Raw genomic sequence first — 27,352 nt, 5'->3', positions numbered from 1 at the left:
TGATTACTCCAATTTCACTTGGGTCTTTGGGCTGAAGCGCAAATCAGAAGTGTTCATGGTGTTTAAACACTTTTCAGCCATGGTTGAAAATGAAACTGGACTCAAGATACAGACATTGCGCATAGATAGAGGTGAGGAATACTTGTCTGCAGATTTTGATGCTTTTCTGAAAGGCAAGGGTATTATGCATCAGCTCACAGTCAGGCTGACCCCTCAGCAAAATGGCAAAGCTGAGAGGAAAAATAGAACTCTCATGGAGATGGACAGATGTATGCTGAAAAGCAAACACATGCCTCACAAATTCTGGCTTGAGGGTCTGATGTGTGCCAATTACATTTTGAATCGGGCTCCCACTAAGGCTTTAAAAACGAAAACTCCCTATGAGGTCTGGAATGGGAGAAAGCCTTCAGTGGATCATTTCCGAGTCTTTGGATGCCTTGCTTATGCTCATGTGCCATTTGAATTTAGGCACAAGTTGTCAGATAAAGCCATTAAGTGCATATTTGTTGGGTACAGTGCAGAAAGCAAGGGGTACCGTCTTTACAATCCTGCTACACGCAAGATCATAGTCAGTAGAGATGTGATATTTGCTGAAAATTCAGCTCACACTCAGGCTGAATTTCAAATGCCTTCTTCTTCAGAGGATGTCTTTGAGGGGTTGCTACCCATTGCCTTGGGTTCCCCTGCTGATATTTTTGATGTAAATCAGAATTTACAGCCACCTCCAGATGCTTTAGTTCCGCCCCAGGATGTCTTGCCCCCTCCACAGGCAGTGGAACAGGTGGTGTAGCAAGAAATTGCAGACATACATGCAGCAAAAACAGTCCCAAACTGGCTGTTAGAGACTCTCAGGGAGAGTAAAATTGATGCTCCGTTACCTGGCAGGACTCGCAATGCAGCAAGGCACATGGAAGGTGCTAATTCAGTGGAATCAGCATATGCAGGTACTCTTCTTGATGAGGAGGAGCGTGCCACATTCGAAGAGGCAAAGGACAATGTGCATTGGATGAATGCCATCCACGATGAGTCGCAGTCCATTGAAAAAAATCAGACTTGGGATGTTGTAGACTTGCCACCAGGTAAACATGCCATTCGCACACGATGGGTTTTCAAGGTCAAACGGAAGCTAGATGGCTCCATTGACAGATACAAGGCAAGGCTGGTTGCTAAAGGCTATGCTCAGAAAAAGGGCATAGATTATGAGGAGACATTCGCTCCTACATCCCGGATGACCACCATCCGATAAGTTATTGCAATGGCTGCACATTTTGAGTGGAATGTTTATCAGTTGACATAAAAACAGCCTTCTTAAATGGGGACTTGCTGGAAGAGGTGTATGTCAAACAACCTCCGGGCTTTGAAATTACAGCAAATGCACTTCAAGTATGCAAGCTAAACAAAGCTTTATATGGGCTGAAACAGGCCCCTCGTGCATGGCATGCCAAGATTCATGCCTTTTTGACCAGCAAGGGGCTGCACAATAGTCCTACTGAGAGCACCCTCTACATCAAGATGGATGGGGGGGAAATTTTAGTCATCCTTCTTTATGTCGATGACTTACTGCTCACAGGGTCCAATGAAGACAAAATTGCAGATTTCAAAGCTGATTTGCAGACCAACTTTGACATGTCAGATTTGGGGCTGCTTCACTTTTATTTGGGGATCCAGTTCTCTCATGAGACACGTGGCACTGTTATGTCTCAGTCCAAGTATGTGCAAAAACTCTTGGACAGATTTAACATGCATGATTGTAAGCCCATAGCCACTCCCATGGAGCCGGGGCTGAAACTCACAATGCATGATGCAGGAGAATTAGTTGATGCCACACTTTACAGTCAGGCTGTTGGATGCCTCATATATCTCTGCAACACTAGACCTGATATTCAGTTTGCAGTATCTCAGGTGAGCAGGTACATGCATAGCCCAAAAACTATGCATTGGTAGGCAGTTAAGCGCATCTTCCGTTATTTGCAAGGCACTAAGTCTTTCGGCTTGCTATTTCCCAGGGGGGGTGACTTGCAGATGCATGCCTACAGTGATTCAGATTGGGCTGGTGATTATGACACTAGGCAGTCCACTAGTGGCAATTGTTTCTTTTTGGGTAAATCTTGCATTTCCTGGCTGAGCAAGAAACAATCTACAGTGGCTACCTCATCATGTGAAGCTGAGTACAGGGCAGCTTTCATAGCAACAGCTGAATGTGTCTGGCTGCGACGTCTATTTGCTGATCTTCATCTGTCTTTGGAGGGTCCTTCTCCAATTCTCACTAGTCAGAGTGCCATTGCAGTGGCAAAGAATCCAGTGTTTCATGCTCGCACGAAGCACATTGAGGTTCACTATCACTACGTCAGAGAGAAGTTGCATGCAGGAGAGATCAGTATGATGTTTGTGTCCACACATGACAATGTTGCAGATATTTTCACCAAAGCACTACCACGTGAAAAGTTTGAGGCATTTCGCAGTGCCCTGAACTTATATCCGTTTGGTGATTGATCAGCCTTGTACATGACATTGGCACTGCAGGGGGGTGTTAGAATTATAGATATAATTCAGCAGTGACCGATGTAATTTAATAAGCTAGTTAGGGGCGCTTTTCCCTCTTTAAGAGGTTTTTTCCCCTAACCGCAGTTCGTTCACTAACTATGGTTAGTGACTACTAAGGTTTTGTCACTAGGACAAAACCTTATCTCTCACACTTTCAGTTGTACTCTTTACACTCTTCTATTGCAACTCAGCTCTCAAGCTTTCAGCTCTCCAGCTCTCACTCTCTTGCTCTCTCTCTCTCCACAATCTCTCACAGCCTCACCTTTTGCACCACAAGGAGGAAGGAGAATTTATGAGCAAATGCTGAGCAGAACCTGTTTCCAAATGAGAAAGTTTTGATTACCTGATCATGTTGCTTTTGTGTGTGTGTGTGTGTACGCGCGCGCATGAGAGGAGACATTCCTTAGGACCAGTTGGAAGTTTTTTATTACTGTTTTTAGTTGTGAGTAGTAGCTGTCCCACTCTGGGACAGCTATGAATGTAAACGCTTTCTTAATGCAAAATTTGTTCTACAAAAAAAATAGAGTGTATTTGCATGAGAGAGAAGCTTTCTTTCATTGTTTTTAGTTCCGAGTAGAAGTTGCTCCTCTTTGGTGCAGTTTTGAATGTACATTCTCCTTGGTCTTTTTTTGTCTTCATCTAATTTATGAGAAGTAGCTGTCTTGCTTTGGGGAAGCTATGAATGTATATTCTTCTTAATGAAATTTTTCTTCTTCACAAAAAAAAGAGTGTGCATGAGAGAGAAAGAAAGAAAGCAAGAAAGTTTATTAGCGTCTATAAAAGACCAAAGGGTCTATGAGACTGAAAAAAACCAGATACAATGAAAGAAAGTCTATTATTGTGCATGGGAGACCAGCAGGTATGGGACAGCAAAACACCCAGTTAATGCTTCGGTTCAGGGAGGGCACAAGGCAGCTCCCAAGGCGTGCACATACACATGTGTATGTATGCATGTCTGTATGGGCTCCGATCTCTTAGAGTGCAGGATGGTAGTGTCAGGACAGATCCAGACGAGGTCCGGGACTTGGCGACAGATTTCTAGAGATCCCTGTTCTAGCAGAAGCCCCTAGACCCTCGTGCCCGCCGATGCAGGGAGGAGGTGTGGAGGTATACACCGTCGCTCGTGCAACCTAGCATGAGTGAAACCCTTCTCGCCCCTTTCACCGTGGCAGAGATGCAGGATGCGGTGAGCGCTATTGATGGGCAGAAATGCCCAGGTGAGGATGGGCTCTCTAGAGCTTTCTTCACCACCTTCTGGGAGCAGGTCCACCAGCCCTTGCTCGTAGCCTTCCAGCATATCTTCTCTAGCGGACAGATGCCAGAGAGCCTTGCGACAGGCTTGATTTGCCTCATCCCCAAAGGGGGGGACCATCAGGAGATTAGACAGTGGCGCCCTATCACCCTCCTTCCGACTGCCTATAAAATCCTCGCTAAGATGATCAGTAGCCGCATCCGCCCCTTGCTACATGACTTGATCCATGACACCCAGACTGGTTTTGTCCAAGATCGCAGCATTTTGGACAACATTTTCACATTCTCAGAGGCGACGGAGTGGGCCCAGCACAATGGCCAGCACCTTGCCATACTCCTTCTTGACTTTGAGAAGGCGTATGACAGGGTAGACTGGTCCTTCTTGGAAGGTACACTCTCTCGGTTTGGTTTCCCGGACGAGTGGATCAGAGGTATTGCTAGTCTCTACAGATTGACCTCCAGCCGGGTTATCATCAGCGGCAGGATGGGGGAGAGATTCACCCTCGAGCGCTCGCTGCGCAGGGCTGCCCGCTTGCGCCCTACCTCTTCCTATTTTTTGCGGAGGCCATGACTCACTTCCTACGAGCCCGTACTACTGGTCTTCGAGGGATGCGCCTCCCTATTCGGGACGATGCAGAACTTCTGGACTTCGAGTATGCAGACGACACGGCCCTGTATGTGCAACATGATATCGAGTCACTGGAGCGAGTGAGACTGTCTTTAGAGGTTTTTTGCCTAGCCGTTGGGGCGAAAATCAACTGGCATAAGTCAGTTGGTTTTCTTATGGATCCGGGAGCCAGCTCACAGTGGGGTATTTTCCTGGGGTTTCGCTGGATCCCTAGAGGACAGACGACACGTTACTTGGGATTCTAGGTAGGTCTGGATATCACGCCGGCTCAGCAGTTCTTACCGGTCCTAGTCTCCATATGACGGAAGCTAGCCTTCTGGAGCACGGCTCGGCTATCTTTGGCAGGCAGGGCCCTTGTGGTCAATCAGGTCCTTCTTGCCACCGCTTGGTACGTGGCATCTTGCTGGTGTTTCTCGAGATCGTGTGTAGCCCAGCTGAGGAGACTGGTGTGGAACTTTCTTTGGTTTGGCTCAGATGGTTCCGGCACCACCAGAGCCCGGGTCGCCTGAGAGACGGTCATTCTCCCCCAGAGAGAGGGTGGTCTTGGCATCATAGATCAAGAATTGCAGAGTCAGGCATTACTTGGCAAGTTAGTCATCCGCGGTCTGACCCTAGGAGGGCAGACGTGGAAACTCTTGCTTCAGCATGGTCTCAGCGCGTGTATCCCCTAGAGAGGGGGTGATTGGCAGCCGTCTATCCGGTGGATTTTCACTTTAGCCCCACTGACTCAGCCCTGTTCCCCCTTCCTCCGTGGCCTCGTCTCGGTTTGGAGGAAGTTGCGGCACAGCCTCTCTTAGGTTGCCCCCAGCTGCCGAGAGGAGATAGACAGACAGCCCCTGATCTGGAACAACCAAGTGACAGATGATATAGGTTGCCAGCTTGGAGAGAGATCCCATATCCCATGGGTGCTCTGGGCACGTGGGCCTGCGCGCTCGCTCCAGGTTTGGAGGGACGTCTATAGCCAGCTGAGCCCAGGCGAGCTGGCAGCAGCAGTAGGTATGGCACGTGGGATCCAGGCTCGGCGAGCGGAGATCGATGCTGCCATTCCTACAGGTCGGAGGATTCCCATGATCACCAGACAGCTTCTCCCGGGAGATGAGAGGTGGCTAGGGCAGTTCACACCCCGTGGCATTCCTTTGGTTGCAGGACTTTTCTTGGACTCGATTCACTTCTTCTCCGTCGCCGATGGTAGCCGTCTCCAGAACAGAGAGGCCGTGATCGACCCCCAGCTTCCCTGGCAGCGCCTTCGCATCATAGGGCTGCAAGGGAAAACGTGCCATATAGACCGCCTGATTATGCAGGACCAGGATTGGAGACTCTGGATAGGGCCGCTCCTTGACAGAGGTGGAGTGGGACCCAGGGGAGTGGCGTTGGCCACCACTGGAGACCTCAGAGAACCCTACCCCTTTCTTCTCATACAGTGTGCGTACTGGTAGGCGTGCTCTTGGGGCTCTCCAGCGCAGGCTACCCACACAGGCACATAGTTGGTATGCTCAAGGGATATCTCTGGTTTTTCTTCGCACATTCTGGAAGACTCTTTGGGCAAGCTGGCAGCCGAGGAAGATCTCTTACTTTCTTTGGATGGTGGCCCACAAGGGGCCACCGGTTGGCAGATGGCTGAGGCAGATGGGGCACTGCCAGATGTGTTTTCAGGAGGAGTCGTCCCTGAAGCACTGCCTTTGGAGCTGCTCGCATGCTCAGACAGTGTGGAAGGGAGTCATGGGGATCTTAGCGAGGGTTGCACGCGAGCTAGGACCGGTCACTTGGGGAGCCGTTTGCTGATGCAGCACCGAGATGGGACATCACTTGGCTTATGAGTTCTCTAGGCAGGATCCCGTTTTCTTCATCACGCAGGCCACTTGGGCATACATGGACAGCTTCCCTTGGCATCTGACAGAGACAGATGCAGGGGCGACGATTCGGCACCCAGTTTGGGAGATCATAGGGAGTATTGCAGGCTGGCATATCTGGACTTCCAGATGCGCGCAGACCTTAGGAGATCAGGCTGCTTCTGCTACCCAGACCCTAGCGGACATTTGGAGCACGATCATTCACACGCTCAAGGGTCAGTGGGATCAGATTCAGGGGGAGTCGCGGGCAGGGAAGGAGAAGAGACGGCGCTTCCTTCGTGACTGGGACCATCAAGAGCTGTTCTTCCAGCACTCTGCTCAGAGTCTTCAGTGGCATTCCTCCCCCCACCGTGGCTGTTTGTCCACACTCCGATGATTATGCCCTAAGAGGCTTGTAATTTTTATTTTGTTACCACGGGCTGTATCCGTTTTGTGATTACAGCCCGTTGGCCTTTAGGCCCTCTTGTACTCTTGTTTTCAAGCAATATAACTAGCACTACTTTTTGCGGAAAAAAAAAAAGCATGTCTGTATGGAGAGAGAAAGAAAGAAAGAAGAAAGAAATTTATTAGAGTCTTCGGAGACCGATGGGTCTATGAGATTGAAAGAAAACCTGATACAAATCACAGTAAGGGTGGAGCTTCTGAAACGAGCATCATCACCCATGCTGAATCCTAAGTCTGATCATACATAATCAAATCAAGTACATCTGGATGTAACAATGAAAAGAAAAGGACTGGAACGGAGCGGAATTCTCCGTATGTCATGTCGCCCTAGCTGGTGCATAGTTGGTGATGGGATGCTGGTGCTCGTCAAGGGGTGCTGTATGTCTCGGTCTCTTGGACGAGGCTCGACGCAAGACCACAGCCACCGTGACTCCCGTGGGACGTATCCCGGGTCTAAACAATCACGGGAGGTCCCCCAGAGTGATCTGTGTCCCCTCGATGTCTCGTGTGTCGTGCTGCGATCGTCGGGTCGGGGTGTCTGTCACGTCTGCGGCTAGAGACTGGACGATCAATGTCTCTTGATGAGAAGAACTTGGTCCTGTCGCATGAGTAAGTACTCTTTGTGTCGGACCCCCTCGTGAATGAAGGCCGCGAGGCATCTCTAATCTGGGTAGGCGAGGAATTTGGAAAGGAGCCCGGAGTTGTCTCTGAAGAGACAGTGGTAGCGACCTCGGATTTCGTAGTACACTAGGCACTTGAAAATAAAATGCTGCTCCGACTGGACCTCCTGATAGTTGCACAATATGCATAAGCGATGCTCCCTAGGAATCCCCTCTGCTCTGCTGCTTTCTATGCGGAGGCTGTGTGATGATACCCGAAACTGTCCGATGGAGATCCGTAGTGAGTGAGGCATATGAAGCTCAGTGTACCCCGGTGGTGTGATGAATCCCTCCTCCGAAATATGAAGATAGTAATCTCTCTAGAAACTCAGCTTCATTCACGAATGACCTAGTTGGTGTGTGGCCCGATCGGGATAGTGGGTGGGAGTACCGGAGGGGCATCTAACTTGTACTGAAAAGGAGGTATCCTATCGATGTGGAACCCTAGTCTCACAAACCATCTGTGAGTCCGTGCATACCAGCATCGCTCGTCTTCCTCTGCTGCCAACCTCGTGGAGGCCATGAGGAATCGCGAGCCAACCATGGCAACCTCTGTCTCCCTGATGTGCAGTCCCCATATGATCTAAGCCGGTGTAGATATATAATGGTTTGAAAGGCTGCATCTAGCTGGAGTGGAGAAGCAGCAAACTCGGCCTGAATGATGTGTTGTGGTACGAACGGTTTCTTCCGGATTATCCGTGAGAGCATGAGGATCTGCAGGCGCCCCACCAGTGTCCACTCTATCTCTGACATGTCAGGCCCCCAACAAGGGCTGCCATACATACCGGCTGGTCGGACCAAGGAGTCGAAGAGAAGAGCCTTGGTCCGAGGGTCCTCGAAGTGGGAGTGGAAGCATTGTCTCTCTAGCCGAGCCAGTGAGGCGTATCCCCTGCTCAGTCTGGCCTACATCGCTGGTCTCATCGTGAAGATCGGGCCGGAGAAGATGACCCCCAAGTAAGTGTATGAGGATACGATCTCAATTGGTGACCCACCGAAAGTAAAAGTAAACTGCTTCCGTTGCATGTTTACTCGAGAGGTGTTAAAGATCATGACCTTGTTCTTGCCAAGGTTGACCTCCAAATCATGGGATAAACAAAAAGTCTGCAGTGCATCCAGGTGTTGTTGGAGCCCCTCGGGTGTGGACGACAAGAGTGCCACGTGATCTGCATAAAGAAGAATCTTGATGATGATGCTGGCAAGTGAGCAACCAGTCCCTCTGAACGCCCCCATGAAAGTCTCAAGCTCATCGATGTAGAGGCCAAACAGGGTCGGCGATAAGGGACAATCGTGTTTGACTCCTACGGTACTCAAGATCTCATCTGTCCAACCTGCGCCTATCCGAACTCGGCTTGAGACTCTCTCATACAGTGCCATGACTGCCCAGATGATCTCCTGATCAAATCCTAGTGTCTGTAGGCGTGTGATGAGATAATGTTATGCTCTAGCCGAGATAGCATGACCTCGGAAAGATCGGTGGGCATTTTCTCTTTGATGACCGACTTCTGTAATATTTTATGTGCGTAAATAAAATGGTCAAGGGAAGTAACTGCCAAGGTCCTAGGTGAGGGTGTATTGGCATCGACTAGGTGGTTCTGAGTGCTCAGGCCTAGGTGCACCTAAATGTGTAAAAATGCCAAGGGGCAAATGTTTTAATTGTGCCCTAAGAGAGGGGTAAATGGTGTACCAAGCTAAAGGTCTAAAATGATGACATGTGGCAGGGGGAACCATCTAGGGAACTGAGGGCTTGTGGATAGGCATGAAGAAATAGAAATTACGTATCTTTGTGTGCATGCCATCCATGAGATAGGTTGGGAGGCAAAATATGATGCCAGCGCCTATGAATTGACGAAAGAAGAAAGAGAACGTTTCAGACGAGCTCGAGGTACTGTGTCAAAGGCTTTGCGAAAATCCACAAAGCAGCAATATACCCTCTCCTTCCGTGATCTGGCCTCCTCAATGACACTCTTGAGTGTGAGTATGTGATCTATAGTCCCATGGTCTCGCCTGAAATCGGCTTGACCCTCTACTCTGAGCCCTCTCATCTCTGCGAACAGGCTGACCGACACATCCAATACAGCTGCATAGATGTTGGACATCACATGTCCAATCATGATAGTCCTGTAGTTACTCGGGTCCATGGGATCGCCTGCCTTGTGGATGGGGGTGATGGTGTTGAGTGTCTTGGTGCTGGGGAAGCCAAGGCAAACATCGTCATTGAATAGCTTTGCTAGGATCGGAGCTAACGTGTCGATGGCATATGTGATAAACTCAGTGCATAGCCCCTCGTGATCCTTAGCTCTCGGCCATTGTGCAGTTTCAATGTCGCGTCCTTGACTCCCCCTCTGGTGAACAACGTGCAAGTGGTGGGGCGACGTGTGTGTATGAGATCTGGAGTGGGATGGTGTGGGACATCATAAAGATGGTGTGCATACGTGTGCTAGACTCTCGTGTCGGTGAGGGGTGATGGAGACCTACGCTCAAGAAATCTTCGCCAAAAATCCTTAGAGTTGTTGCTGTACAAGATGTGCAGCAGCTCCTCCTCATTTCGACGAAGAAATGCCTGCTTCTTCCGACGTACGAGACGTCGGTACTTGTGTACCGTGTCTGGTGTGTTCGGGAGGTGACATTTGGTTTCAAGTCGGAGCTGTTGACGATAAACCTTGCACTCTGCATCGTACCAATTGTCGCAGGGTACAGAACCAAGAGGTGGTGGTCTAGTGGACCGTGTGGTGTGGGGAAAGATTTGGAGGGCAGCCTCGTGGAGTGTGTGACGAATTAGGGCAGCATGGTCCTCTATGAGTGGTATGTGATCGATGTAGGTTAGGAGTCTATTTAGGCGTCCAGAGTAGGTCGGTGAGAGGTTGTGATCAAAGTGTATGTCGTGGTAGGTGTCGTGCTTCCTATGTGGTGTGTGTGGTGTGGCTAAGCGTGGGGTGGCGATAGTGAAGAATAGGTATGTGTGATCAGCTCCTGGAGGGAGTGGTGCTACGGTGAAGCTGGTGATACATGAAGTGAAGGTAGGGGATCCCATGATGTAATCTACTACACTAGTGCCCCTCTCTTGTGGGAAGCAAGTAAAGCCACCTGAGGAGGGCCATAGCATAGTTACTAGGGAACGTGAACGGCAAAGGAACGTCGATCCCCTGGGGAACGGGAATACCCAAATCCTAGGAAAAGTGAACGGGAAGGGAACCCCACATCACCATACCCATAAACAAACATACTATTCTATACATTAGAAAGCTTAAACTTAGAATCCAAGACTTAAAAACATTGCAATTGCTTTTGGAGTAAGCCTTAAGGACTCAAGACTCAGGACAGCAGTTCACGAATAATCATTGATAATATAGATTAATCATTATAGCTTGCCAATGGCATACAAAAGCAAAGTCAATCAGAGACAAGGCACAATCCATCAGAGACAAGGCACAAACATATGAGATTATATTGAGTGTTGGAATCTTGAATCTAGATACAAGAAAAGGAGAGTGACACCTCCTACTATTGAGGCTTCTAGAACTTAAAAAACTAGCTGCTACACGCATGATCCACTCAACACTGTCAACATCAATGATCAATCTAAATCTGCAGCATTGTGGTTGCTGCCCTCTTCCTCCTCTTCATCATCATCTGGATGATCTCCATCTTCTTGGTCATCTCCAACATCATCCATGGATGCACCCACCACAAGAACGATTTGCTGGCATGTTGCCTTACCATTCTTCTCCTGCCATCCAATGAATTCCTCACGGCTGTACCCAGCATTCATCTTCTGAAGCAAACGTAAGTTTTCATGCACAAACACAAGGTCACTTGCCTTTTGTGTCCCAAGTCTGTTCCTCTTCTTTGATGCAATGTGCCCAAAGCTACTCCACAAGCGCTCACAAGGAGAGGAACTTGCTCCTTGACTCAAAATGCGGATAGCCAGTTTCTGCAACAAAGGTGTATGAGCCCCATAATCCTCCCACCATAGAGCAGACCCCACAATATACCTGTCCCTTTGTGCATCCTCAGAGCCACACATTCCATATTTCTTCCTATAAAAAGCCAACTCATCCTTTACTTGCCTTCGCTTTCGTGCATCTGGTACCATTTGCTTCAGTATCTTCTCCCATCCTTGCATCACCTCCTTATCCGACTCTTGCTTGTTACCGTGAAATTCAGGATCCAAGACATAAGCTGCAGCATGCAAGGGTGAATGATAGGAGTTCCACCGCTCCACTGCCAAGTCTACTAATTCTTGCTTCCTATCAGGATTAGTCACCACCTCCTTCACATTTTTAATCATTTTGTCCATCCCCTCATAAACTTTGCCAATGCATGGCTCATCACTATCCATAAGCCTCATTAAAAGGATGATGGGCTTCACTATTTTCACCATATGATTGACATCCTCTCAATAGGCATCAAATAAGCATAAAGACTTGCATTCCAAGGCATTTGCACTCTTTGATTCCTTCCACGCCTCCCATTCATTACACACAACAAGCTGCTTCAGAGCATTTTTTACCTCTAGAAGACGCTCCAACATGATGAAGTTGTATGCAAAACGTGTCTCTGAATACTTAAAGAGGTCTTTGGAGGCAAGCTTACAATACACTGCAAGAATGTAGTGGTGTCGTGTGATAAAACCAATAATATCCTTTGCAAAATCAATTATTGGATGAACCCAAGCAAGCTTCCCTATGTCCTTCAGCAAGTTATTCAAGCAATGTGCCCTGCAAGCACTAAAAGTGAGCTTAGGATAACGTGCCTCCAAAATGCGACCTGCTGCCCTGTTGGAATTCTCCCCATCTGCTATGAATTGAATGACATAATCAACCCCCACCTCATTAATAGATTCACTCCACAAATCAGCCAACCTCTCTGCTGTCTTTCCGCCCTCTGAGTTATCAATGGACTTCAAGAAGCATGACTTACCCCTGCAATATGCAACTATGCCCTGAATTGATCGACTACGTGTATCACTCCATCCATCACCCATCAAGGTAGCACCAAATGTCTTCCATTCCTCTTTAACAAGCTTCAAAGCCCACTCTATGCTGTGCTTCTCTCCTTCTAAAATCTTGGTTCTCAAGGCTTCATAAGATGGCGGTGTGTAAGAGGGACCAAAAGCTGCAATAGCCCTCACCATATCCACAAAATAAGGATTGCGGGCTTGATTCAAGGCAATGTCACCACTATTAAGAAAACGCCCCACTGCATCATCTACCTCTGCCTTCCTGCCAGGGTGCCAAGTGGCAGCTAAGGAAGCTTGTTTCTTGCCCTTCCCAAGACTGGAATTTGCAACTGAAATAGAAGGCATTGCTGAGACTGGAATACTTGTAGACACTGCACTTCCAACATGCATAAAAGCTCGAGCACCATGCTTAGATGCATTTGCCAATGCTTTTAAGCGTAAAAGAACATATTCTGGCACTGAAGGACATATGCTAATGCCTTTATTCTGCTCTCCTAACAAGTGAGCTTTCACTCTCACTGAATTGGGCTGGCCACAATAGCGGCATGTCCATTTTTGTGAACCTCCTGCAAGCACCTCCTCGGGATTTAGAAGGTCCACTTCCTTCCACCAAGGGGATTGGGCATCAGGGCGTGGAGGAGCCATGAGAATTCAAACTTCAAAGTTGATTGTTGTAACTTGTTTGCTGCTCTCACAGTTCACTGTTAAAGCAACAAATTGAAGTCCCATCAATATCAACTTGGTACATTGCACAATAGGCAAATATATGATGCATTGACACATTATACATGCAATTCATTATGACCAAACTGTGCAACTTGCACATAGCATTGGCACTGTGCATATGTATATAATTTTTGTAGCAATGTACCTGCAGGCTGCTTCACTGAGGCTTGAGCACCTCCTGAGTCTTAACTCGTCACTCCTCTGCTCAGCTTCTAGAATCTGAATGTAGAGTCAACGTAGAGTCGAGAGTCAATGCTTCAGCCTTCTCTAGCTCAAGCCTCAACGCTAAGTTCTAATTGGTCGTTGAGCACAACAGTCTATTGCCAACAGTTCGTAGAAGCTAGTGTAGCTGCCAAGGCCCAGCCTCTAGCGACAAGCTATAACTCTTCTTTTGTGTAGCCTTCACCTGTGTATGCAGTCGGAAGATGGGCGTTAGCGTAGCTGTCTGTCTTGTGCCGTCGCCTGTGTGTGTTGGAATGCTTGCATGCAATAGGCTAGCTATGCGTAGGCTAGATGTGCGTAGGCTAGCTGTAGCATAGGCTGTAGCGTAGGGTGCGCGATGTAGCGTAGGCTACGCAATGGTAGCGTAGGCTAGCGTAGCTTGATAGGCTATAGCACTAGCAAGCTGCTAGGCATAGGCTAGGCGTTGCATGCAGCCTTGTAGGTCGAAGCAAGGTTGCAAGCGGCAAACACGCAAAGCATGGAGGTCGACTGCAAGTGGGGAACACATAGAGCAACGAATCGCGCCGATTAGATTAGGATTAGATAATTTGCCCCAAATCTTTACCTGCATGAAGGGAACGGCTTAGGGAACGTTCCCTAGACGTTCCACAAGGGATATGGAACGTTCCATAGCCGTTCCAGAGGCCAGATGTTCCACATACGTTCTCTTCATGCTGAGTGAAGAGAACGCCGTTCCAATGTTCCATAGCTATGGAACAGCGTTCCCTGGCAACTATGGGCCATAGGTCAAGCCCGTTGTAGATGGTGAGATCATGCATCTTGCCCAAATCAAGGAGCGCGTGTCCATATGGTGTAACAGGCCCGTGTCGGTCCGATGAGGTCCTGGTCATACCTGCTCCGTCTAGGTCCATGTCTGGTAGCATGATAGAGTCATCTCGGAAGTCCACGAGTGGTGCTTGGCGCGTGCTCGTCCTGGCGTTAAAGTCTCCAACAAGGAGAACTTCCTCGCGGGCTGAAATTGTAAGAAAATAATACAACGTCTGTGCTCAACAGATAACAGGATCTTGTAGGCAAGAGAGAAAACAAGATAGTATGGAGAATAAAAAATTTGATTATTGTAGGCGATGTCTCACCCTCCTCTCGTGCCACTCTGGCGAAGTGGGATGTGTCTGGCGGGAAGTAGCATATTGCTATCAAAAGGTCACAGGTGTCTGTGCGTCGGATCCGGATCCACATGAATCGGAAGTGTGCGTCCTTCCTCTCAATGGAGATGGTCTAGGGAGGGAAGACCTGTACAATACTGCGACCCCGCCTGATCCTTGGACTCCTCTTGTATCCCTCGTCTCATCCCTGAAGGCTGACTCCCATGTGTAGCCATTGACTATTGGTAGTGGACGCTCTGGGCTCTGGTGTGTCTCCGTGTAAAAGACTATGTCTTGTCCTGTATAAGACTCCGAGAAGTTCCCTGGGTCTGACCATAAGGTACCATTACAGTTCCAAATGGTGCAATCTAGAGTCTTAGAAACCTGAGTCTCATAGGCCCCGTTCCCCTAGGGGGTACGGGTGGGAGCCCAACGGGTGCCGGTCAACAACCTACCATCTCGGACCGCGGCCCATCTTTCCTCCTTGCGGGCAACATCCCGCTGTTGCAGAAGAACTCGTCGCTCCTCAATCTGTAGTGGTGTCAAATCCTCGTCCATGGACATGGTGGGATGCTCTCGTAGAGCGGCTCAACGTTGGAGTGTCGCTAGTCAAGCATGTGAATCTCTGAAGCGAATGACTAGGGGCTACTCTCGGTTGGGATCTCTCCCAACACGCCATGCTCCCTCTATGCCATGGTCGGGGACCCCCATGGTAGTGGTCACAAAGGTGATCGCCTCCTCCATGGGCGTCGTAGTGGTGCTGGTGCTGTCTTGCGTGATCCCTCGTATCCGGATGTTGAGGGCCTTCGAAGCCCTCTGCTGCTGCTCCTGTATGGCAGCTGAAACGGTTGCCTTTGTAGGCTCCCGTTTTGCCACGTCCACCCATCTAGTCGTCTCTGCCATAGCCGACTATATCGTGGCTATCTGTGCCTTCATCTCTGTGACTGGGGTCCCTCCAGGTGCTGCTCTGAGGGTCCCGAGCTCCTCTCGAAGCTGTGTGATGTCGTGCCTGAGTCCTTGGATATGGGTACCCTGCTCGTGTATAATGCGGGCTTGCTCCTGGGTGTATCGGGCCTGCTCCTGGGTGTAATGTGTCAGCTCTGCGTGATGGGCCCGGATGCTGTGTATCTCAGCCAATAGGGAGTCCCAAGCATCTGGTGGGGGCCTAAGATGTCCTGGTCCAGGTGGGAACTGGATCTTGAGAGGGGTTGGAATGAAGGTGGGCTGCTGAGGTTGTACTGAGGGTGGGGACAGCATGATTTGGGCGGGGGAGTGGTATGTAGGAGTAGCGAGGCCGGACGAGGTGATGAAGGGTGGCTGATTGAGAGGTAGAGGTGATATGAGGGGAAAGTACGGTGGGGCCAGTGGTGAGGCTACTGGAGAGGAGACCTGTGATGATGATGCAAGAGAGGGGGAGGAGAGAGGTGGCGTAGATGATGAGGCGGATGAGAGAGAGAGAGAGAGAGAGAGAGAGAGAGAGAGAGAGAGAGCATACTTAGTCCGTATTTTGCAGAGAAGGGCCAGCTGTTGAGCTTTGGGGATAATACCTATGGTCAATTGGGGAGAACCTTAGGAAACAGCTCAGCACCAGTAGGGGATGTAGCTCTCAATGGACTGGTGGTTTCTATTAGTGCTGGACTAGGGCATTCCCTGGCAGTTGCTATTGGTTCAACAGATGATGCTGACCAGAATGTGAAAAGTACACCTGCAGGAACTGCCTACTCATGGGGTTGGAATTCGTCTTTTCAATTGGGCAGGCTGACATGCAGTAATAAGCCTATGACAATTCTTGGGTTGGTTGAAAATCAGGTAATAAGATTGGATGGGGGACGTGTACATTCTCTTGCAGTAAACGCCCAAGGGGAGCTCTGGACATGGGGAAGTGGGAAGAATGGTAGACTTGGTCTTGGCAGCTTCTCAGATGAGCAACAACCTTGCCTTGTGGAAAGCATTCAGGATTGGGAAGTTCAGCAAGCTGTCTGTGGAATGGATCACACATTGGTGCTAGTCAGTGAGAGGCATGCTTGACTTAAAACCAAGTACTCTAAAAGGGTATGTCAAACTTCTCTGCAAAATTTATGACCAGCATTTACGAATGTTAATTTCTTACTGCATGAAATGGTGAACTTCATGTTCTCATGGATGTAAAGTGCATGGATTGATCTAGCAAATAATGAATGCATGCTAAAATCATGTTAGTAAATTGAGCTGACGCCTAGTATGGGTAAGGCATATCTTTTCACTTGAGCACCCTCCGATTAATGGAGTTTTAGTGTGCTGAGATAAGGGCATGGGGTCTTGAGGTGATCCATGCATGCTTGGGTCTTTCAGGGTCCCGGTATCTTCTCCTCTCCTTACATAATAGCGATGGGAGTCAACACTTGAGGATGCACTGAATACGTAAGGTGGGTAGAAAGAGTTCCCCATCAATGTGTGGTGGGTGTAAGTGCCTACAGAGAAAGACGGATCTCAAAATAAAACAAAACATTGATAAGGCCTGATCTAGTACCGTCCCTTGAAAGCCAACCCACCTAACGCATCGGATGACATTGACTTTTCATTTGTCCTATTGAGGTAGTTCTTGTGGCTAGGTGAGAGTTTTCTAGTGTATGCAGTAGTATTCATGACATAGGTATTATGGACTGTCTGCTAGTGAGCAAACAAAGAGCATTTTGGTAAGTGACCATGCCGAGGTAAGAAATCTGTCTACTCTTTGATGAAATTGTGTGTTTTTTTGGTTGCACAGAAGTACAAAAAGGACCAACATGGTGATGAAACCAAGATATACTTGTGCGTGTAGATGATACCCATGGCTTTTCACATGCAGTGGAGACCCCAAGGAGAGACTGATTATACCATAGTCCACACTGCAGGCATATCACAGTCCTCAATTCAATGAATTGGAGACTCATTCATCAGGTGCAATGTACATGTTACGCATTAATGTGGACTTGTGCATAGAAGATGCTTAATATAATTTGAGTGTCATATAATTATTGTCCCTCTCTTTCCACTCAGTTCTACTCGAGGTCTCGCTTCATGGACCTTCACACCATGGACTACTTAGCCTTTGTGTTTATTTAGATTTTTGTATCTATGTACTCCATTCAGAAAGGCATATTGACATCTATTTGATAAATGAAAAGATTGCAATGTGTAGCAATTGCAATGCCATTTTGCTACTGCAGCAAGGGTGGATTTGTATTTGCAATGACATATTTCATCCCATACTCTTGTGCATATTCCCTTGCGAGAAGTGTGGATTTGTATTTGCCATCATGGCCATATAGTGTGCAGGTTTGCATTTTTCCATGACTTCTGCAATGATTTCCTGCTTGCCCTTACCCTCCTCTCCATCTCCTTCACCTTTCTTCCAAGAGCTGTGACTAGAAGCTTGGTGTTGTAGATAATATATTTGTTCTTGTGGGTCTGATCCAATCCTTCATTTGTATGTCAATGCATAGGGGCTTGGTGTTGCTGTAACAGTGGGATGTGAGGGGTTGCTGGCTAGGGTCGATGCAAACAGTTTCGTTTTGGGAAACTCCATGTTGACCTCCATAGATTTGAGGACCCTCTTGCTAGAGCTAAGCCCCCAAGATGGGCTAGGGGTTGAGCCCAGCATGGAGTGACCCGAAGCTAAAAGAGAGCTGGTGAAGTTTGGTAGCGCAAATTGCAGAGGAGTGACACGAACCTAATAGAGAGCTGGTGAAGTCTGGTAGCGCAAATCGCAGAGGATTCGAGGAAAACAAATGTTTTGTCCTGCCCGTGACTTGCACCTGAGGCTAAGAAGGCTGCTCGGGACCCGATCTGTGGCCTAAGACTCTGGCTCCTGCAGTTACGGACTGGGCCTTGAGGACGACGATCGATGGACATGAGGGTGACGGCTTGAGGCGCGAGAGAAAAGAGAGAGAGAGAGAGAGAGAGAGAGAGAAAGAAAGAAAGAAATTTTATTAAAGTCTTCGGAAGACCGTGAAGGTCTATGAGACTAAAGATAACTAGTACAATGAGCATAACTGTGGCGGTCTCAAAACGGTCCGGCCAACCGTTTCTTCAAAAAAGTTATGAAGGACGGTGTGTCTAGTCCTGGTGCAAAAAATGTGTATCTATCTCCAGATGATACAAAAAAATGGCACAAAAAAAATGGAGCAGAAGGAGGGAGATACAAATATATATATATATGCCTGTGGTGATCGTCAGAGGTGAATCATAGAGGGCCCGTCAAATGGGAGGTCGAAAGAAATTTTATTAGAGTCTTCGAGAGAGAGAGAGAAATTTTATTAGAGTCTTCGGAAGACCGATGGGTCTATGAGACTGAAAGAAAACCTGATACAAATCACAGTAAGGGTGGAGCTACTGAAACGAGCATTATCAGCCGTGTTGAATCCTAAGTTTGATCATACATAATCAAATACATCTGGATGTAACAATGAAAAGAAAAGGACTAGAGCGGAGCGAAATTCTCTGTATGTCATGCTACCCTGGCTGGTGCATAGCCAGTGATGGGATGCTGGCGCCCGTCAAGGGGTGCCGTGCGTCTCGGTCTCCTGGACGAGGCTCGATGCAAGACCAGAGCCATCGTGACTCTTGTGGGACGTATCCCGGGTCTAAACAATGACGGGAGGTCCCCCAAAGTGATCTGTGTGTCCCCTCGATGTCTCATGTGTCGTGCTGCGGTCGTCCGATCGAGGTCTCTGTCACGTCTGTGGCTAGAGACTGGACGATCAATGTCACTTGATGGAAAGAACTCTGTGATCCTGCTTTGAGAGGTGTCTGATGATGTGGCCAAGCCCCGTCACCTGAGTAAGTACTCTTTGTGTCGGACCCCCTCGTGAATGAAGGCCGCGAGGCATCTCTGATCTGGGTAGGTGAGGAATCTGGAAAGAAAATAAAATGCTTCTCCGACTCAATCTCCTGACAGTCGCACAATATGCATAAGCGATGCTCCCTAGGAATCCCCTCTGCTCTGCCGCTCTCTATGCGGAGGTGGTGTGATGATACCCGAAACTGTCCAATGGAGATCCGTAGTGAGTGAGGCATATGAAGCTCAGTGTACCTTGGTGGTGTGATGAATCCCTCCTTCGAAATACAAAGACAGTAATTTCTCTAGAAACTCAGCTCACTGGAATCTCCCTCGGCTCCAACCAGGTCCTAAAGGTGTGTAGCTGCAGGAGATCCTCTCGAATGACCTGGTTGGTGTGGGGCCCGATCGGGATGGTGGGTGGGAGTACCGGAGGGGCATCTAAACTGTACTGAAAAGGAGATATCCTATCGATGTGGAACCCGTCTCACAAACCATCTGTGAGTCCGTGCATACCAACATCGCTCATCTCATGGAGGAATCGAGAGCCAACCATGGCAATCTATGTCTCCCTGATGTGCAATCCCCATATGATCTAACCTGGTGTAGATATGTGATGGTCTGAAAGGCTGTATCTAGCTGGATTGGAGAAGCACCAAACTCGGCCTGAATGATGTGATGTGGTATAGTTGGTTTCCCTCGGATCATCCGTGAGAGCATGAGGATCTGCAGGCGCTCCACCCGTGTCCACTCTATCTCTGACATGTCAGGCCCCCAACAAGGGCTGCCATACATACCGGCTGGTTGGACTAAGGAGTCGAAGAGAAGAGCCTTGGTTCGAGGGTCCTAGAAGCATTGTCTCTCTAGCCGAGCCAGTGAGGCATATCCCTTGCTCAGTCTGGCCTGCATCGCTGGTCTCATCGTGAAGATCGGGCCGGAGAAGATGACCCCCAAGTAAGTGTATGAGGATACGATCTCAACTGGTGACCCACCGAAAGTAAAAGTAAATTGCTTCCGTTGCATGGTTGCTCGAGAGGTGTTAAAGATCATGACCTTGGTCTTGCCAAGGTTGACCTCCAAATCATGGGATAAACAAAAAGCCTGTAGTGCATCTAGGTGTCGCTGGAGCTCCTCGGGTGTGGACGACAAGAGTGCCACGTGATCAGCATAAAGAAGAATCCTGATGATGATCCCGGCAAGTGAGCAACCGGTCCCTCCGAACGCCTCCATGAAAGTCTCAAGCTCATCGATGTAGAGGCCAAACAGGGTCGGTGATAAGGGACAACCCTGTTTGATCCCTATGGTGCTGAAGATCTCATTTGTCCAACATGCGCCTGTCCAAACTCGGCCTGAGACTCTCTCATACAGTGCCATGACTGCCCAGATGATCTCTTGATCAAATCCCAGTGTCTGTAGGCGTGTGATGAGACGAGCTCGAGGTACTGTGTCAAAGGTTTTGCGGAAAGCCACAAAGCAGCAATATACGCTCGCCTTCCGTGATCTGGCCTCCTCAATGATACTCCTGAGTGTGAGTATGTGATCCATAGTCCCATGGTGTCGCCTGAAACCAGCCTGACCCTCTACTCTGAGTCCTCTCATCTCTGCGAATAGGTTGACCGACGCATCCAATACAGCTGCATAGATGTTGGACATCGCATGTCCAATCATGATAGTCCTGTAGTTACTCGGGTCCATGGGATCCCCTGCCTTGTGGATGGGGGTGATGGTGTTGAGTGTCCAAGTGCGGGGGAAGCCAAGGCAAACATCGTTATTGAATAGCTTTGCTAGGATCGGGGCTAACGTGTCGATCCCATATGCGATAAACTCAGTGCATAGCCCCTTGTGATCCTTAGCTCGGCCATTGTGCAGTTTCAATGTCGCATCCTTGACTCCCCCTCTGGTGAACAACGTGCAAGTGGTGGGGCGAGGTGTGTATGAGATCCGGAGTGGGTTGGTGTGGGACATCATAAAGATGGTGTGGATACGTGTGCCAAACTCTCATGTCGGTGATGGGTAATTGAGACCTACGCTCAAGGAATCACCGCAAAAAATCCTTGTCATTGTTGTATAAGATGTGCAGCAGCTCCTCCTCATTTTGATGAAGAAATGCTTGCTTGCTTCTTTCGACATACGAGACGTCCGTACTTGCGTGTCTGGTGTGTTACAGGAGGTGACATCTGGTTTCAAGTCGGAGCCGTCGGTGATTTTACCAAGGTTGACCTTTAGATCATGCGACTCACATAAAGAGTGTAGTGCATCTAAGTGTCTCTGGAGCCCCTCTGCTGAGGACGATAGGAGTACCACATCATCTGCATAAAGTAATATCTGAATCATAGTGCCATCAAGAGAGCATCCAGTCCCCCTAGTGTCTGTATGGTTGCCTCAAGCTCATCGATGTAGAGGCCAAACAGGCTGATTGATAAAGGACATCCTTGTTTGACCCCAATCGTACTACAAATCTCATCTGTCCATCCAGCTCCTGTTCGAACTCTGCTTGAGACTCTCCTAGAGTGCCATAACTGCCAACGTAACCTCCTAATCATAACCCAAGTCCTGTAAACGCCTGGTGAGGCGGGCACTAAGAATTGTGTGAAAGGCTTTGCAAAATTCCACAAAGCAACAATAAACCCTCTTCCTCCGTGATTGCTGGAAAAACTGAAAGTGAAATATTTATGACAATAAAAGGATCACCGAAAGACTTTCTTGATATAGAGAGTCAACTACTTCGCTTCTATGGGAACTTAGAGGATATGGTGATGGCGCGGCTCACGCTTAAGAATTCTGAAGATTTATCCAAGCTACAAGAAATAGGAAGTTAATATTCAGGTTGTGATTGGACACACAGCGACCTCAATATCTATCATTTGGTGCAGAAGAGTTTCAAATCCTAAGATATCGAGGAAAAGAGGTTAGTAATAAAGTTATAATGGCTGCCCTTAGGTTTGATACAAACTTTATCTTGGCTTAGTATTTATATATTGATTAAATCTAATGAGCTAATGTTTGGTTTTTTTCTTTCTTGGCTTAGTATTTATATATTGATTAAATCTTGTCTCCTCAATTATACATTTGAGCGTGAGAATGTGATCCATGGTTCCATGATCATGTCGAACCCGGCTTGTCCATATGCTCTTAGGCCTTGCATCTTTGCGAATCAACAGACCTTAGAATCAAGCATTGTTGCATAAATCTTGACATGATAGGCCTAATCATAATGGCCATGTAGTTCCTCGGGTTCATGGGATCCCTTGCCTTGTGGATAGGTGAGATAGTGTTAAGAGTCCAAGTGCGTGGGAAGCCAAGGCAAACTGCTTCATTAAATAGCTTTGCTAGGATCGGGGCGACGATGTTAGTCCCATATGCAATGATTTCATGCTGCATAGACCTCATCCTCCTTCGCTCGGCCGTTATGAAGCTCATCACCGTGTCAAGAACTTAGAAATCATCAGCTTTTTGCGAATAGCAAGAAAAGTGAATTCTTTTTGGAAGAGATCCATTATTTGGGGCATATAATATCCAAGAATGGGATATAGATGGATCCTGCAAAGATCCGAGCCATCCAAGAATGGCCTGAGCTGAAAACTGTGCATGAAGTCTGGAGTTTTTTGGGACTTTGCTCCTATTACAGGAGATTCATCAGGCATTTTGCTGATATAGCAGCTCCACTACATGACCTTACTAAGAAAAATGCAGCATGTCACAGAAGAAAGCATTCAATACACTCAAGGAGAAGTTGACTAGAGAGCCTATTCTTGTAGTCCCGGATCTTTATCAACCTTTTGATGTTGATTGGCGATGCTTGTGGAGAGTGTGTTAGGGCTCCATTACATCAGAATGGACATCTAGTAGCATATGAGAGCCGAAGATTGCGTGATGTTGAAAGATATCTGGGAATTTATAAAAAAGAATTGTTGGCTATAGTTCATGCTGTGAACACATGGAAGCATTATCTTTTGGGTGCAGATTTTACTGTTAAAACAGATCACCAAAGTCTGAGATATTTTCTAACTCAGACAAAACTTTTAGAGAAGCGTATGAAATGAGCAAATATGCTATCACTCTCCCTCTCTCCCTCTCTCAACAGAGACACTAGGGCCCAGGACAATCGTCGGGCTGGACCCCCCGAAGGTTTTTATTACTTGAGAGAAAACTGAGTACAAGAGTTCAGTGTGAAAGCTGTTCATACAAAAATCCAAACGTGAATAAATATTACATGAGCTCTAAGGCTTCCCTTCTTGGCAACAAGCCACTTGTCAATTTCTACATTACTTTCCTAATTACATGCCACTAAGGGCAACTCTGGAGTCTTCGAAGCACTTGGTCATGCAAACCGCCTCCTAGACTCTTCTTAGGCTCCCATAGCGCTTAGGATAATAACTCTTCCTAGTACCTACAACAATTAATTAAAGCGTACCACCATGGTACCCATTATGTGTTAGCGCTTCGCATGCAAATAGCACACTGTGGACTAATTCTAGTCACGGTGGGCATCCCCACTAAACACGTGCAGACATAACAAATATAAAAACATTTATTTATTTTTTGGTTGACCAAAGTCAACGTTCTTGATCATAATTAAGGGGCTTTGACCAAGAGTCGAGGCGCCTTAATTATAGTCAAGTCTCTCCAACCGAAGTTGGCACGACTCTCCAACTGAAGTTGGCACATATTGGTTAACCGTAGTTAACCCTCTTGGCACATGCCAAGTCTCGTTGATCGAAGTCAACACTCTCTGACCGTAGTCAGCTCTGTGGTTCTCTGGTTAACCCGCAGTTAACCCTCTTGGTAATAAACCAAGTCTTCCCGACCGAAGTCACGTTTACTTGACCAGAGTCAAGTATCTTTGACCGTAGTCAATTCTTTGACCATTAAAAGTACTCTTTGACCATAATGAACATAGATAAAAACTCTTTAATTATGATCAGATAAATGGTCAAATGTACTTTTAACTTAGGATCCATCCACTTGGCCACTTGGCATCTAATGCTGTATAATTCTTGAATTTTATGAGATACCTGTAAAACTCCTTGCCCTGAGGGCCTTCGCGTATAGTATGGTACACAATCTCCTCTGGCTGAAGGACCTCCTCCAGCTCATCCACTTTTGGTGGATCCTCTGATATTGGCTCTGTAGGTTCTGGCCCCTGGAATTTCTTTAGAAGACTCACATGGAATGCATTGTGAATCCTCCAATGCTCTAGCAATGCTAACCTGTATGAAACTTCGTTTATTCTTTCTGTAACCCTGAAAGGGCCATAGTATCTAAGAGATAACTTTGCATACACTTTCTGTTTGCCTTTGAACTTACGGAGCCTAGTTTTCTCGAGCTTTAAAAGTACCCAATCCCCTTCCTTGAGATCTAACTGTCTCCTATGCTTATCTGCAGCTCTTTAATGTTTTTCTTGAGACCTTTCGATTGCTGTCCGGACTTGGCTATAAGCTGTCTAGAGGTCTCTCACAAACTGATCAGCTGTGCAAATATTTCGTCCTTGGTTGGCAGAATCACCTTTCCATAGATGACCTCAAAGGGGGCTTTCTCTGTAGAGCTGTGTACTGTATTATTATAAGCAAACTCTACCAATGATAGGTACTTTTCCCAGTCTGAACCTTGGTCACCCACGTAGCATTTCAGCATATCCAATACTGTAGAATTTGCTACTTCACTTTGACCATCTATTTGGGAATGGAAAGAAGAAGAAAAATTCAGATTCGTCCCCATATTATCAAATAAAGCTCTCCAGAATAGACTGGTCATTATGGGATCTCGATCACTGACAATGGACTTAGGCATACCATGGTGCTTAAAGATCTGTGCCATGAAAAGCTTAGCCATATGATCTGCCTTTATGGTTTTGCGAACCGGAATGAAATGAGCTTGCTTGCTGAATCTATCAATGATAGTCCAAATCCCATCATTCCCTGACTTTGATCTTGGCAAATCTAAAATGAAGTCCATTGTAATACTTTCCCACGGTGCCTGAGGCACGGGAAGAGGCATAAGTAGGCCAGGTGCCTTCCGTCTATCATACTTCACTTTCTGACACGTAAGGCATTCAGTAACAAACTGATGTATATCTTTTCGCATTCCTGGCCAAAAGAAATACCTCTCTAGTGCTAGAGTTGTTGTAATTCCTCTATGTCCAGCATAGGGAGGTGCATGGCATTCCTCCAAATTCTTTTTCCTCATCTCCTCGTGATGCATAGGCAGTCATCTTTCATTAGATACCCATCTTTCAGGGAATAGTGAGTGGTGGACTGCCCCTCTAGCATTTGCTGTAAAATTTCGATAAAATCTGCATCATTAGCATATTGCTCCCTCATGCCTTCCAGGTTCTGATGATAAGCAATAGTCACATTGTTGACTTGGGGTCTTCAGAACAAGGCATCTGCCACTCTGTTCCGAATTCTTGGGGTATGGACAATCTGAAAATGATACATTGATAGCATATTTGCCCATTTCATATGCTTCTCTAAAAGTTTTGTCTGAGTTAGAAAATATCTCAGACTTCGGTAAAATCTGCACCCAAAAGATAATGCTTCCATGTGTTCACAGCATGAACTACAGCCAACAATTCTTTTCCATAAATTCCTAGATATCTTTCAACATCACGCAATCTTCGGCTCTCATATGCTACTACATGTCCATTCTGATGTAATGCAGCCCTAACACTCTGTTCCAAATTCCTGGGGTATGGACAATCTGAAAATGAGTCATATGTACATCTGAGTCCCACTTCGAAAAGAAAGATCATTGTAATAGTCCTATATTTGAGTCTTGGTCTAGAACTATGAATTGCCTAGAGGGGGTTTTGTCCAAAAATTTGTACCACCATTGGAGTGAGGCTAAGCATCATTGAATGTATAAAAACTACAACTGGGTTTACCCAGTTGGGGGGAGCGGTCTCATTCTCATCCAGTCGAGTCCCAATGTACTTGTCTCTATCTCTTTTGTTTATGTGGTGTGAATGCATTTAAAATTATGTTATTTCATGTGGAATTTATAAAAGTTCTAAAATTCTAAGCTTATTAAGTTATTTGACTGAAATCACGCTTCTGTGTAAGCACGACTTTGATATCTCATCCTCTACTTTGATGTGCCCCGGGGTTGACTCGAAGGCATAAAAGTCAATAACGTATCGTTGTGCCCAATTAGTACCTTGTGGTGCTGTCCCCTCCTACTGTCTGATGTGATGTAACAGAGTCTCCTTGTGTCACTGCATCTCCATTAGAAAGAGGCCAACACTTACATGGTCGTAGAAGTGGATCAGATTGGAGAGTGGATTGAATTCGTGTCCCCCTTGAAAGAAGCAGTGATAGCGCCCTCGGATCTCATAATAAGCAGGGCAAGCACATAGGAAGTGCTCCTCTATCTTCACTGCTGCCAGTGTGCATAGTCTGCAAGTCCACTGTTCTCTAGGTGTACCTACAGCTCTCCTTGCCTCTATCCTCAAATGGTGTGACGAGACCCGCATTTTTCTTATGGCAATCCTCAGCGCATGGGTACCCCCTCTGTCCTCTAGATATTGGTGCTTGATGATCAGTCCATACCCTGATGCTCTCAAGAAGTGATCTCGGTAAAACTGGATCCTAGTGGGGAACTCTTGCCCCCTCCCCAATCCCATGATGTGTATAACTGGAGTAGATCTAACCATGATGTGTATAAGTGGAGTAGGTCCAACCGTATGATACGGTTGATCTCATCGTGCGGGATCTGAAGGGATGGGGAGTCCAAACTGTACTGGAAGGGGGGGAGGCGATCTATCTGAATGCCTTGAGACTGAAATTATTTGGAGATGCATGCATACTAGGCTTTGCTGTCCCTGCGCTCAACTGGCCATCGGGACGACTCTAGTGCCAATCTAGATGGTGTCATAGCGAACTCAGCTTGTATGATTTGGTGAGGAAGGAACAACTTACTTCTAGTCATCTAGGTAACCTATAGCCTCTTAAACCCCTGCCACTTAGCTATCGAAAGGTCACATCCCTTGAAGGTGCTGCGTACATGGCCATCAGTCTCACTAGTGTATTAAAAAGCCACCCCTTTGTTAGGGGATCGTGAAACTGTGCTTGGAAGCACTCTCTCTCTCTAGTCGCACTAGAGCCTCCTTCCCTCTTGAGTCAAGCCTGAGCTACATGTGTCATCATGAAGATAGGCACCACAAAAGCTG

The 27,352-nt window shown here is 47.3% G+C and overlaps 2 protein-coding genes across 6 annotated transcripts in view; one reads left to right on the top strand and one right to left on the bottom strand.

Annotated features, from left to right (window-relative positions):
- The window catches only part of RUG2 (Regulator of chromosome condensation (RCC1) family protein), a 66,160-nt gene extending 48,196 nt beyond the window's left edge, over positions 1-17,964 (top strand). For 2 of the 5 annotated variants that reach the window (XR_015540470.1, XR_015540469.1), the window contains exon 6: positions 17,137-17,578. Coding sequence is in view for 3 of the 5 variants with exons in the window: in XM_087369878.1 (XP_087226004.1) it covers positions 15,901-16,415 (515 nt within the window). In the remaining 2 variants the exon portion in view is untranslated. Of the gene's footprint in view, positions 1-15,900; positions 16,444-17,136; positions 17,579-17,851 lie in introns of those variants that run through there. The other 3 variants (XM_087369878.1, XM_087369893.1, XM_087369886.1) reach the window with 3 other exon arrangements.
- LOC147904009 (uncharacterized) lies at positions 10,485-11,688 on the bottom strand. The gene is made up of 2 exons (XM_087369911.1): positions 11,062-11,688; positions 10,485-10,604 (listed from the first exon to the last, which is right to left on the bottom strand). Exons 1-2 carry the CDS (start codon positions 11,671-11,673, stop codon positions 10,485-10,487), a joined length of 732 nt encoding a protein of 243 aa, XP_087226037.1. The 5' UTR covers positions 11,674-11,688.
- Positions 17,965-27,352: the final 9,388 nt, after the last annotated feature.

The sequence above is a fragment of the Dipteris shenzhenensis genome, chromosome 3 (assembly GCF_047967505.1).
Source record: "Dipteris shenzhenensis isolate YYH24624 ecotype China chromosome 3, Dip_SZ_1.0, whole genome shotgun sequence".
Classification (NCBI taxonomy): Eukaryota; Viridiplantae; Streptophyta; class Polypodiopsida; order Gleicheniales; family Dipteridaceae; genus Dipteris; species Dipteris shenzhenensis.
This window is presented reverse-complemented; position numbering and strand designations above follow the sequence as displayed.